At 35.0% G+C, this 12,667-nt stretch overlaps 1 protein-coding gene across 3 annotated transcripts in view; it reads right to left on the bottom strand.

The window, feature by feature from the left end:
- Positions 1 to 12,667, bottom strand: part of NF1 (neurofibromin 1) — a 109,721-nt gene that overhangs the window by 86,060 nt on the left and 10,994 nt on the right. For all 3 annotated transcript variants that reach the window (XM_062592879.1, XM_062592881.1, XM_062592882.1), the window contains exons 2-11: positions 11,023 to 11,166; positions 8,311 to 8,394; positions 5,800 to 5,990; positions 3,417 to 3,523; positions 3,084 to 3,151; positions 2,768 to 2,843; positions 2,071 to 2,228; positions 1,236 to 1,409; positions 596 to 718; positions 218 to 292 (exon numbers count right to left, since the gene is read on the bottom strand). In XM_062592879.1, coding sequence (XP_062448863.1) covers positions 218 to 292; positions 596 to 718; positions 1,236 to 1,409; positions 2,071 to 2,228; positions 2,768 to 2,843; positions 3,084 to 3,151; positions 3,417 to 3,523; positions 5,800 to 5,990; positions 8,311 to 8,394; positions 11,023 to 11,166 — 1,200 coding nt within the window. The remainder of the gene's footprint in view (positions 1 to 217; positions 293 to 595; positions 719 to 1,235; positions 1,410 to 2,070; positions 2,229 to 2,767; positions 2,844 to 3,083; positions 3,152 to 3,416; positions 3,524 to 5,799; positions 5,991 to 8,310; positions 8,395 to 11,022; positions 11,167 to 12,667) is intronic.

Here is a 12,667-nt window from a genome sequence, read left to right as displayed (position 1 = left end):
ATTTTTATTTAAATTTTATACTGGAATACAAGTTTTCAGACTGGTAATCTAGCTGGAAGACAGAGTGAACAAAAATTTGAACGTCCTTCTTTGGAACAAGCAACTCTTGCTGCATAGATACAGGCAACAAGATTTGGTCTACTATTTAAATTCTATTTACTAACCAGATATTGATCTGAAGAGAAGCCACAGACTTCTTAAACACTTTCAGACTTACATTTGTGATTATTCGGTGAAGCGAATTTACCAGTACATAATGAAATGTCGATGGGGAATTCTGTGCCAAGCAGATCTACAACAAAAATAATGCATAAGAGTCATCTAGGAAAACATTTTTCTTTGACATCTCTCATATCACATTGAATAATGTATTGGAGCCTTTTTATTAAATTGATGAAACTGTTCTTAACTGATTAGACATTCTTATGTTTATATTTGACAGTTTTATAAAAACATGCAGAGAGTTATTACTAAGGAATATTTATAAGGTTGAAATTATGTATGAATTTCCTGATGCTGTTGGCATATCTTTGATAATTCACAGGCCATCAACAGTATATGGAGAAAATAACTTACCAGTAAGTAGTGATCTCACCTTAAAGTGTTGATTGTTGCGAGGGTTTATGCGAAAGCAGGAAACTAAGCAGTCAATCATAAGGTCTACATCGGCATTCTGATTGCCTCTTGAGAAAGGTTTGCTTGGATTAAACAGTAAATTCTATACATAAAATAATCAGATACAAAGATTATTCTTGTCTACTTTCAATAAGTCACACAAGGAAAAAAAGGAGAAAGAAGATGCTCTTACAGTTAAAAATTTTAACTGTTTCTAATAATATTTAGTTCTTAAGCCCAAAATACTCAATTCACATTCCTTTTAATTCTAACTAAATCACTCAATCACTACTTCTAAAAAAAATCTTTTTGATATTAGCTTGTATTTTAATGTGCAGTTTAAAATAATACCCAGTGCTGTTTCAGCTGTGAAATGTTATGTGAAAAACACAATGCAGAACTTCAGGAGAAAGAAAGCAGAGCTTAAGCAAAAATATAAGGGACTGAAACTGGGAATGAAACAACTGAGCAGATTTTCTGCTGAAATTAAGAAGAAAACAAAAATTTTCCACTGAAAAAACACTATGATATTCAACTAAGGAGAAATACCGTTCTTTTCATAATTTTAATATTCAAATTCTTCACTGTAATTAGGATTTTTTTTTTTTTTTTTTTTTTACCTTAAGATCTACTACCATGGACTGCACTAGTAGGAAGATGACAGAATTATCTTCCCAGTTGATGTAGGTAGATGCTTTGCACAGTTTAACACAAGCAATAGCAGCACTTTCAGTCAGTTGTCTGCTTCCACTGTGGCCTGCAAGGGCTTTCCTGAGATTGTCCAGGAACAGTTTCTGCAAATTTCAAATCAAGAACAGTTACAATCAGATGTTTGGTAATCTATGATCAGAGTTTTTACATTCTTAATTATTAAAACAAATAAAATTGTGCTTTCTGATTAGAAGTTAGGGATATTGGGGTTGCAAAAAGCAACCCGAGTTCATGCATCACTTTGGAGAAACATTATGTTTATTAGATATTCATTTTAGACCTGCTAGGGCAATCTGGGTGACACAAAAATAGATGACTGTTTACGCTTTAACATAATGTTTGCAGCCATATTGAATTCAATGTCTGCTGCAGGTACTGCAGTTATAGAACACAGTACAAACATTGCAGAACTGTAGAATGGTATAATACAGCCAGCTAGAAGCAATGCTAAACTTGCTGCTGGTGGAGGCAGCAGAAGCACAACACTGGGATTCAAATCCCCAGGGAACTGTACAAGTTCTGAAACAGTATTTGTTTGGGACATACAGCCTGTATGAATTATTCACAGTGAAAGAACATAGATTAGAACTTCAAAAAGTTGCAGAGATTTACATATGGAATAGCAATGTGCTTCTTAGGTAGAAAAAGACATTACAAAATATACCTTAAATATAGAATAAGCCAAGATAAGTACCCTTTAAAATTCAAATATGTATCAGAATTCAGATATTTTTGTTTTCTTACCTTGTTCATTTTAGTTTCTTCTACCACATCCTTTGCTATATCTTGGATTATCTCTGGACACAGGACTAGGAGTATAATTTGCAGTGGCCAAACTGCTGCTTTACGTTTTGTGCTTTCAGCAAAGCCATCCACTAGGTCAAACAATTTCTCTGCACAATCTGCATAAACATAACCAAATTCAGTACCAATTTTAATTATGAAGTGAAAAATAAGTATAAAAAAGCAATGGGATATATCCTTCTAAACAGAAGGAGGTTCTGTTTTGAGCATTATTGACATGCTACTGGGAATAAAATGGCTATAACCTAACCCAGTTAGAACCATGATTTATCTGGGAAAAAAAAGGATCATCTCTTTTTGACTAGAGACAAATACAGGTCACTTTCATTAAACCAATTTTTGAAACACATATTTAAGAGTTCGCATCTTCTGGGTTGTATTTACTTAATTTGCGAACCACAAATGGAACTCTTTAAAAGTTAAATCAGGAGAGAAAAAGAGACTTTTTCCTTGCCTGCCCAGGCAAAGGTTGACAGAAATATGTTTCTTATTATGCAGGCTGCACAAGAAGCAAGGAGGCCACAAAAAGCAAGTGAATGTGGGGTTGTTTTAGGGAAAAATTTGCACTACTTTAAAAGGGTGGGGGTGGAGGGAGTCAAAATAACTTTTGAACACTAAGTTATTTGTTATGCCTTACCAGCCATATCAGTTTGTGGTGTTTGATACAGCTTTGTGAATTCATCAGGATAGTTTTCCACCCAGTTCCAAAATGCCTGCAGATAACACAACGAATCTTTACATTCTGCAGCTTAGAAAAAAAAAGTATTTTCTGCATCATGTGTTTCAAGGAAGAGATTCCACTCCTACTTCTAATGACTTAATATTTATTGCAAAACATATATGCATTGAAGTGATCCATTACCATATCAAAACTATTGAACAACAGCAATTTCAAAATTAAAGATAGCCTGTAAATAAGCAATGAAGCAGAAGATAAATAATAAAATACTTGCCTTTTCAAGACTGTTGATAACAGCTAACTGAGCTACTTTCTTTAGAGCTTTAAACTTGAATACTGTCTCTGCAAAGGTAAAACATTTCTGTATTTGAAAGAGAAACTTAGTTCTAATACGCAACATAGAACATTTATAGAAGACACCTGAAGTGCAAAGCAACTTTTACACCAATACCTTCATGCTAATGAAATTTTAAAAATAGTTTGACAAACATACATATGAATATTTGGAGTAAAATACAGCAATAGAAAGCTATACATATCAATACCATTGTGTCATCTTTAGCTGTATTTAGATATAAATATTTCAATACACAAGTTCACATCATACCTTGCAAGAGTCGTTTTAGTTTTGAACAATCCACACTGATGTACTGTAAAAGTTCAATATCATGAACATCAGCATTATCTTCTGAACATACAGTCAGTTCCTGCAATCTAAAAATAGGCAAAGTAAACTAACTTCTCAGTGAGATGATGTCAGATCTGTATGACAGGTATGATTCTAAATCTCTGAATATCAGAGGAATATTATATGATCTCCACATATAATAACATATGATTTCCTATGAACATCTCCAGGTTTAGAAATGAAAGACCCTGAATGATTAAGAGCTATTATTATGATATTTTTATTTCATTCTCACCTTGAAAATGAATCTAGAAACAACGATGAATCTAACAAGAGACCAATACCATCTGATGATACTCAGTTTGCACTAAGATTTGCCTAAATCCTTCTGTTATTTACCAGAGTGCAGAAGCAATCAATGTCACTTTTCCATCTAAATATTAAACTCATGGAATCATGACACCTTTCAACCACTGCCCCTCAACAGTGTAGCTTGCCCCATGCTAATTTCTCAAGAGCAAAGCAATGACTGATGGCACTTAGCACCGCTGTGAGCTACGATTGTCCTTTGTAAGCTAAAGACGTTCCTGGTTTTCCTGCCCTAAAGAAACAAACAACTTTAATCGTGCCATTCTAAGCACTATGGCACATTTCACACTTTTGTATTAAATAATTTACTAAACATCTCATCAGATCCTTAGCCACTAATAACTAAATCACACGTTCTCACTAAGACTGCCATGACGTGTTCCAAAGCTACAGATGTGTACTTGACATGGAATGCGGTTTCTAGTACTACACACAAAAGCTGCTCTTCATTTCTTCAACGCTGGGGAAACTTAACAGCCCACGCTGGGAATGGGAAGGTCCCCACTGCTGTGTTTTTTGTGCCAAAAATCCCCCAGCTGCTGTACGAGGCCTAGAAATATGCCTAAACAGGAAGCACAGGTCAAAAGATCAGCAATGCTAACTGTCGGCAAGCTGACCCCTGTGGAGATTAGCAACAATTGGTCAAACATTTAACTATTTCTGTACAAGGTATCTTAAAGCAGAAAACAGGACAGAAGGGGGGAAAAAAGTGTTCCAGCTCAAAATGATGGTAAAAGGGCTTTGTAGCTTGAGAACTAGACCACACTATAGACATACAAATAAGTAAAGATTCAAGGACTAGATTCAAAGACTGTCAAAAAAGTTCAACAGAAAGCTGCTTTCTATAAAAGCAAAAAAAAATTGTTTCCTTTTTCATATTTATTGAATAAAACTTAGTCCTCCATGCTAGCTGCCAAGGCTATGTTTTTGACACAGAAGTTACTAAAAGCTTTTTAAATATTTTTGAAGTATGTAAAATTGAGAAAATTCTGTCTAATTTCTAAAATGCATAGATTTTCCAAAAATGCCGTAATGGAAGCGTATTCACATAAGGAGTATAGAAATCCTTGTTTCAACTGAATTGGCACATTTATTGCTATTCAACCATATAAGGCTGTGTAAGATTCGGTTTTAAAGAATTACGAATGATGTCAGCTGTAACAATGTGTAATAAGAGGTAAGTCACTTCAAGCAACTTTTCAAAAAGTATTTCAGTAATAAAAAGCATTATATACAACTCTAGTGGACTGACAAACACTAAAGCATCGGAATGACCTGGAACAAGGAAAAAAGAACAAAGAACGGATGGTAACACTGGGCCACTCTGTAGTGTAAAAGACAAAAGTTATTTTCATGGCAAGTGTGGTGCAAAACTCAAGCACAGTTGGAAAACAAATGATTCTTTTCCAAAGACTAACAAATAGTGCTTGACTTCAGTTGTTTTGTCTCCCTCAGGCATAAGACAGACCTATCACAACAGCCTGCAACCAGGAAAAACTGGGAAAGAAAAGTCTTTGGGGTTCCAACAGAGCTGCAGATTATTAGAAAAATTTACATTCTAAATTGATATATAAATGGGTAAAAGTCAGTATTTTCAACACCTTTTTTTCTCCAAAACACCTTGCACCCACAAGAACTCATTCCACTTTGAGATACAGGAATATACTTCTGAGTTATCATTAGTTTAACTCTACAATACCATTTAACCCTTCACTGATAAAAACAGATCATAAAAACAATTATATATATATATTACATAAAAAATATGCTGACAGGAATCAGAATGGATATAAAACAGATACATTTTATAACTTGAAATTTAAGCAAAATTTTGAATGGCAGAAAGTTTCACTTAAGAACTATCTGCTGACATACCTTTAAATAGTCAACAATTCTCAGATGCAAAAGGCTACAATTCATACACATATTCTAGACCCCAGTATTTGTTTGGTTTTCTAATATACTGACCAAGTCAAGCTACTAAAGCATTTACCTGGTGGAAATGCGGCTGAACACAGCATTAAAATTATTGCAGCTAAGAGAAAAAAGAACCCCAGAGGCCGAATTGCGCAGTTCAGCTGCATGCTGGTTCCCTTCACGGTAAGTGTGGATGAAGTGGCAGATTTCTGGCAGCAACTGTTTTACCAGCATAGTCTCATCTAGTCGCATGGTATCCTTTGGTTGCTAAAAATAAGCATTCAATATTTCATGAAATTTCATTTTGTAGGTTTAGAGACAGAAAATGGAGTGTCTAGTCACTAGTATCACAGGACCTGAATCTAAACTTTAACTCTGCCTGCAAGCTAGGATTGACTTTAGTGTAAGCAGTCTCCACAGAAAAGGCCTCTTTTCATTTTGATAATAACCCGTATTCACACAATTTTACATTTTTAGACTAGTCTCCAAAATATGTAGAACACTAAATTGAACAATATAGTCAAGTATCAAGCAAAATACCAAACTATTTTTTGAAATAAAATACATTCCTGTTGTGAGCACTGTACCCTGTTGATCTGTGTAAAACATTAGCAGGTGAGCAATAAGTGATTGCTGTCTGAATGGAAGCTCAAAGGACAAAAGACCCACCCTTGCTTCTCTTCTGGATAGTATACTTATCTTTTTTTTTTTCAGTTCATTTTAAAAATATTTACTATCAAAATACAATGGTGACTCTCCTTTGCTCTTGCCTGGAATTGTACTATAAGAGTCAAAAAATGGCTCAACTTTCCTGCAGAACAAAAATCCAATTTTTGCCAATTTGCACAGTATGAGACATAAGGAAACTATTTATAAAAGAATTTGAAGTGAAACTTTGCTCTACTAAGAGCAAGTTTTAACAGAGGGGTCAACATTAAAGCTTTCTAAGATTCTACCAATGAATTTACCACAGGGAATTGGGAAGTTTCAGAGACTCACACTTAGTTGACCTGAGTCCTGTTGCCATGAGAACTTGGTGAAACATTGAGCAAGAACAGTGAGCAAGAAATACATCTGAAGATACCACAGAACACAACACTCTTTGTATAGAACTTCAGCTCAGTCTCACTTAATGTATACTGGTTCAGCTTGCTCTCATTTGAATTGACAAAGCAAGAAGCATTAAGCATAATTATAGTCTGTTCAAATATCATCATGTATCAGAAAAAACACTGACATTGCAAGAAACAAGATTTTAAAAAAAAAAATAATTTAGTAATTTCAACTGTTTTTTGACTCATTGAATCAAATACAAAAAAGTACCAAAAAGAGATACTAACTTCATCTTAAAAAGCCGAAACTGTTCTGAAAAATACGTTTACCTGAATCTTTTGTGAATTTAGAAGAATTCACAATTATTCAGACTGTTTTAGTACTCTAATTAAAGATACACTGCTTGACAAACCTAACCATATGTTCATTACCTTATAAAGGAAGAACCTTCAAAAACAGTTGCAAGGAAACAGCAAAGAGCTTAGATGATTTCATGACACTCATCGAGGAATACAGCTTTAAGAAAAAAATCCCTTTCTCGTTAAAGGAATAAACCAGAGATTTACAAATTTTGCTCACAGTGAAGTTTGGCTTTGCAATTACACAGTTTAGTACAGTAAGTTGTACAATTGTTTACATCCCAAAGGTAAAAGCAAACTGCCTTTCAGCATAGCTCTGATTGGAAGCCTCAGGATTGGACTCCCAATGGAAGTTTGGACTTGGTTAACTAATGTAAACTAGGAAACACCTGCAAAAGTAATCTTTGGAATAGTGATAGCAAAGTTTCTGCTGTACAAAGAGTTACATGAAACTGAAATAACATTGCATCACCAAATAGAAGTCACAAGAAATCTTAAGAAAAATCAACATTGTCTGCGCAAACTTTAGTAGTATAATATTTAAGTACTTGTACTGAATTATTTTCTACTTTTACCAAGACAAACTATCCTTCACATTTTTTGGATTTTTTGTGGGATGAAAATGTTTGCAAGTATCTGTTCAAAAAAAATACACAGTCAAATACAGCACAAGCATTAAGCTAAAAAAAAAAAAAAAGAAAAAAAAAAGAGCAATGGTAACTAAATCTAACTCTGTGTTTACGTCCTTCCTCTTCCTTACCTCAGTTCATATACACATGTGGATTTGAGTACATTTATCTGCAACTCTTTTTAAAGAATTGTTTTAAGTAAATCATTGTTTTTAACTCCACAAACTACTTGAGTATTGGGAAGGGCAAATCCAAAGTTACTTGAATCTATTCTGTTAAAAAAGGGTTCTAATTATTACAATTATTATCACTGATTTCAGGCAGGAAAGAAAACATTCAACAAACCCTTAACTCATCATTAATATTAACTACTTGCATTTATAGGAATTTTTGGTTTTGTTTTGTTTTTTAATTAGCACCAATCCCACTTTTCTCTAAGTCATTTGAGTTTCAACTTTAATAGCATTAACAATAGATACACAAGCATTTGACTTATAGTAACTCATTTGATTCCAACTCAGCAATTGCTTATGCAAGACTACTCACCCCTGCCAGACATTTTTCCAGTGTATCCAAGATAATCAGCTGAGATAGATATAAATTCTTTTCAGCAGTTTCACCAAATATTCTCTAGAAGAAGAAAGAATACAGATTCACCTGAGGCACAAAAATTTAACTTGTAACACATTCACGTAGTAGAGTGGCACAATAAACTATGGTTCTTTTATTATCTGTCTTTAAGTTTAGAAATAAAAGCAGTAAATATTAGATTAAAATACAAATTAAAACTTAATTACTGAAATGAAAAAATATCCAGTCTGCAACGCCTGTAAAACAATGTAAAACAAGACTAGAGGTGCACTGCAGCCCTTTATCTTCATCTGACCTACAATTCATTCAGAAATGAAGGTTATACCTTTTCAGGAGCTATTTTAGTATCAATTACTGTTGATTTTTCCAATTACGTATTTCATTGCCAAAATCTTACTTAATAGAATTGATGTTATCACAAATCCATACCTACAAACTTGTTCAAGGGCTGCAAAATTTAGCACAGACCATAGCAAGAAACACACGAGACCCTCCAAGCAGATGTCACACTAGATAGAGGCTGTAGGTAGAATTCCATCGGCCATTTAAGCTAGCACCCAATTTACTGTCAGCAGCAGTGACCAGTTCCAACAATATTAAGACTGAGACAGCAAAACAAAGTAGAAAAGAGCTGGCCAAAAATATACTGCCTGCACACGGAACACAATGTAGAAGTCACCTGAAAGAAGTTATATTTAAAACTGCTTGAGAGCTTAGTTCAACTAATTGTAAGTTTCAACAGAGCAAACCCTCAAGATTTTTTTCTGAGCACAAGAGTATTACGACAGTCTATTGGTTTGTTCTGTTCTTTTTCCCTCCCGCCAGAGGAATCCTTTAAAAATACTGCTGACTCATATAGCAGGTCTTTCCATCAACCATAGAAAAAGTCAAGTCTTGCTCCTCAGTGCAAAGTAAATAAGGCCATTTTTACTGACATTTTTAGCTAGGTCTTTCCTCTCAAAATCTAAATACTGTACACAGAACTTTGTTTTAATTGTATAGACAGTCTTCTCATTTATCAGACAATTATCTTAAACACCACCACCTTCTTCTATGTTTATGGAGTTTAATTAAAATAAACTCCCCCTCAAAAATAATTACAAGTAGCTTTAAGAAGCAAAATCCATAATAGCAAGGCAGTACTTTTTGCTTTCTGATTTGGTCAGTTCTTTGTAGCATTATAGCAGACCTCCATCTCCATACAACTAACATCCAAAGTAGTTCACTACAAACTATCTTGACAAAATCATAGAAATAAGTATAGCTAGAGTTTGGCCAGTTCTATTACCTGTTTCTGGAGATTCCAAATGATCATAAATCACACAGTATCAATCAGGAATGAACTCAACTTTTCTCATGACAAATCTAAAACCAGATCCTCCATGAAAAATTAATTGCATCTTTCTCCTCTTAAAAGATTCCTAAACTTTCCATTTACCCAACTTGATGGTAATGGTCACGATTTAATGGTAACGATAACTTTTTTGGGAGTGGGCGCTCTATGGACATCCATATTCAGGTTTTTTTCCCCCCCCTCTAGGTTTCTTCTCTTTGCTTCCACTGAAATCTATTTTAACTGACAGTTTTAGTGATGTTCATGAGTCAAATACTTTGCTGGATTTCAAGAATCACTTTATGATTCTCGAGTCACTTCAGAAAAACAGCGTGCAGAAGGAAACCATCTACCAAGACACTCGGCTCTCAAGATCTCTCTGGAAACTCAGAAAGATCTGCTCGGATCTTATCCCTTCATATCAGCATACTGTCAAGTATCATCATTAAGAACCAGTTTCATAAAAGGCTGAGAGCTGTATCAAACAAGAAATAGGAAAGGTGTGTAGCGCACCCACCATCTTTCATTTATTGTTTCTTACTGACTTGTAAGATGTCCCTTTGGAGGTGCAAGTCTATACTGCTGGCATTAGTCAAGAGATCGTTTTCAAGGTTTTTTTCTTACATGGTCCTGACTGAAATTCATCTAGCTGTTAAAATACAGATATATATGAAAGTAGCTAGCAGTTGACTGGAAATACAAATACGAAAGCATCAAAATAGCCTAGAAAATTCAAACATCTTAAGTTCTAAATGCTTGTGCTTCATTTTCCCCAAAACAGCTCCTAGCAGGTCACGCTCTGGCAGGAGAGAGAAGAAAAAACTCCTAACACTGCTGCTCAACAGCAGTGGCCCAGCTGCATTCCTCCTGTAACAACTTCTTTAGTATCATTTTCCTGTTTTACTGAAACATCTTTTCATGCTATGGAAAATACCCTCCCTCACCTGTCAGTAATCACTCCTTTCTATTTGCTTGCACAGCAGGTACCTAAATCGCTCAGAGACTGAATGTAGTATTACGTGCCTTTATGTACCCTCTCCTCAGTTAGGCACAGACATTTCTAGCTACAGACTGCTCCCTTGAATAACACGGAGGATTCCCCGTAACTACGACCCTTCTTTGGATTGCACTGCCCACAACTATCTTATCAGCTTTATAAGTAACTTCTCAACACTGTTGCTAAATACTATTATACATAAGGATGAAAATAGTAAATTTAAGTATAAAAGGCATGTAACAATTTGACTCAAGTTTCAAATTACTTCCTGCAGTTTATGTAATATGAGTAAATAATATTTTGAAAACATCCAACAATCCAAAATTAGGAAACTTACCATGTTATTAACATTTTTTAAGATATTGGTGAGACCACTTATGACCAGGGAAAACTTGTACTTGGAAATGTTTATGAGACACTCCTTGTTGTGTTCCGTGCTGACTTTGGTGTGGGTATTCTGCTGGCTGGCTTTTATAGGAAGCTACAAAAAGAGACAAGTATTGTAAGCCTTTTTTACATTACGATTTACATCTTTAAGAAAGGATTCAAAATGCTTTGAGATGCCAGAGAGAACTTTGAAAAACACCCCATAAAAAAAACCAACTATGTACCACACACTGATTATTTCACTTAATCTTTATATTAAAGACAACTGTTAAACAAAATACTGAAGCTCACCTATTGCTTTTTCCTGAATTAAACACAAATCTATTTTGTGATAATTTGCTTACAAATTATAAGTCAAAATAATCAAAAGAAACAGAAACTCAGAGATGCAAGTAACATGGAATCCTGAGAAAAAAGTTTTCTTTCCTGCAGAAGCTGGCTAGTTATATAGCAAAGGTTTCACAAGGTCAACATCCGTGAGCTGCAAGCCACATGGTGGGACTGAGGAAGGTTGCCACACAGTAACACAAATGGAACCAGCAGGAAGGTGGTCACAGTGGTCCCAGGAGTGTAGTCCTATTCCCTCTGGGCAAAACTGGGCAAGAGGGATAACTGAGCCCCAGAATGGACCAGCAGTGAAAGCCTCAGCAATCCCTCCTGGGTCCCTTCTGCTTCCTGAGGATTCAGATTACCAAGAAATCCCTGGGCAAACACAGTCCCACTGTTGGTCACTTGATGAAGCCTCAGACACACTTTGAGCACTTGCGAACTACACACAACTTGAGCCCCACATTACCCACCCTCGCTCAACACCCTGTGGTGCAAACCAGACTTCAAACACAGCTCTTGCAGAAAAAGTTAAAACCCATCATAAATGGACAAAACTGAGATGTTAATCCTAATCCCACTGTGTGAACCAGAGACACTTTATTTCATGCTGTACCAACTTCAAGAGTCACAAACTCCTCCCTTCCTAGTGCAGCCTCTTACAAGCTATCACACAAAAAAAGTGAAAAGCAATTCTTTGTAAAAATTCATTTTACTGAGGACTGAGGTTTTTTTTTTAAATCTACCAAACATAGGACAAAAAAAGGGAATCACTACTGTCATCTCCTTTTTATAAAGCACGCCATTTACATTTTAAAGCATGATTCTGGAATTCCCTTTCTACAGACATTTCAGTTAAGAAGTGTTTTAACTATCTTGAGTAGAATTCTCTACAAACATACATTGTGAAAGACTGACAGCTCAAAGATGTACACAAGTATTTTTGCACAGTAAAGGAAATCTTACAAACAAAATAGTCAAAGGAAGAATTCCAAGCAATTAACATCAGCTTTACAACTCCAGCATGCTTAAAGGGCTTTGGTCAGTATTTTATTCAGTTGTAGCCTCTTATCAGTTATATTAAGTAGCACATTTACTTTAATACAATAAACACGATACTGAGTTTCTTTTGCCTTATTAAACAACAACAACAACAAATTAACTATCAAAAATTGTCTTCAACTTAGAGAAAACTTATGAAGATTGGGGCTACCATAACACTGACAATTATATTATAGATTTTTATTGTCTGGGACTTAGAGAGCAAA

This window comes from Rhea pennata, chromosome 20 (assembly GCF_028389875.1).
Source record: "Rhea pennata isolate bPtePen1 chromosome 20, bPtePen1.pri, whole genome shotgun sequence".
Taxonomy (NCBI): Eukaryota; Metazoa; Chordata; class Aves; order Rheiformes; family Rheidae; genus Rhea; species Rhea pennata.
Note: the sequence above shows the minus strand (reverse complement) of the source record. Positions and strands in the feature narration are given on the sequence as shown.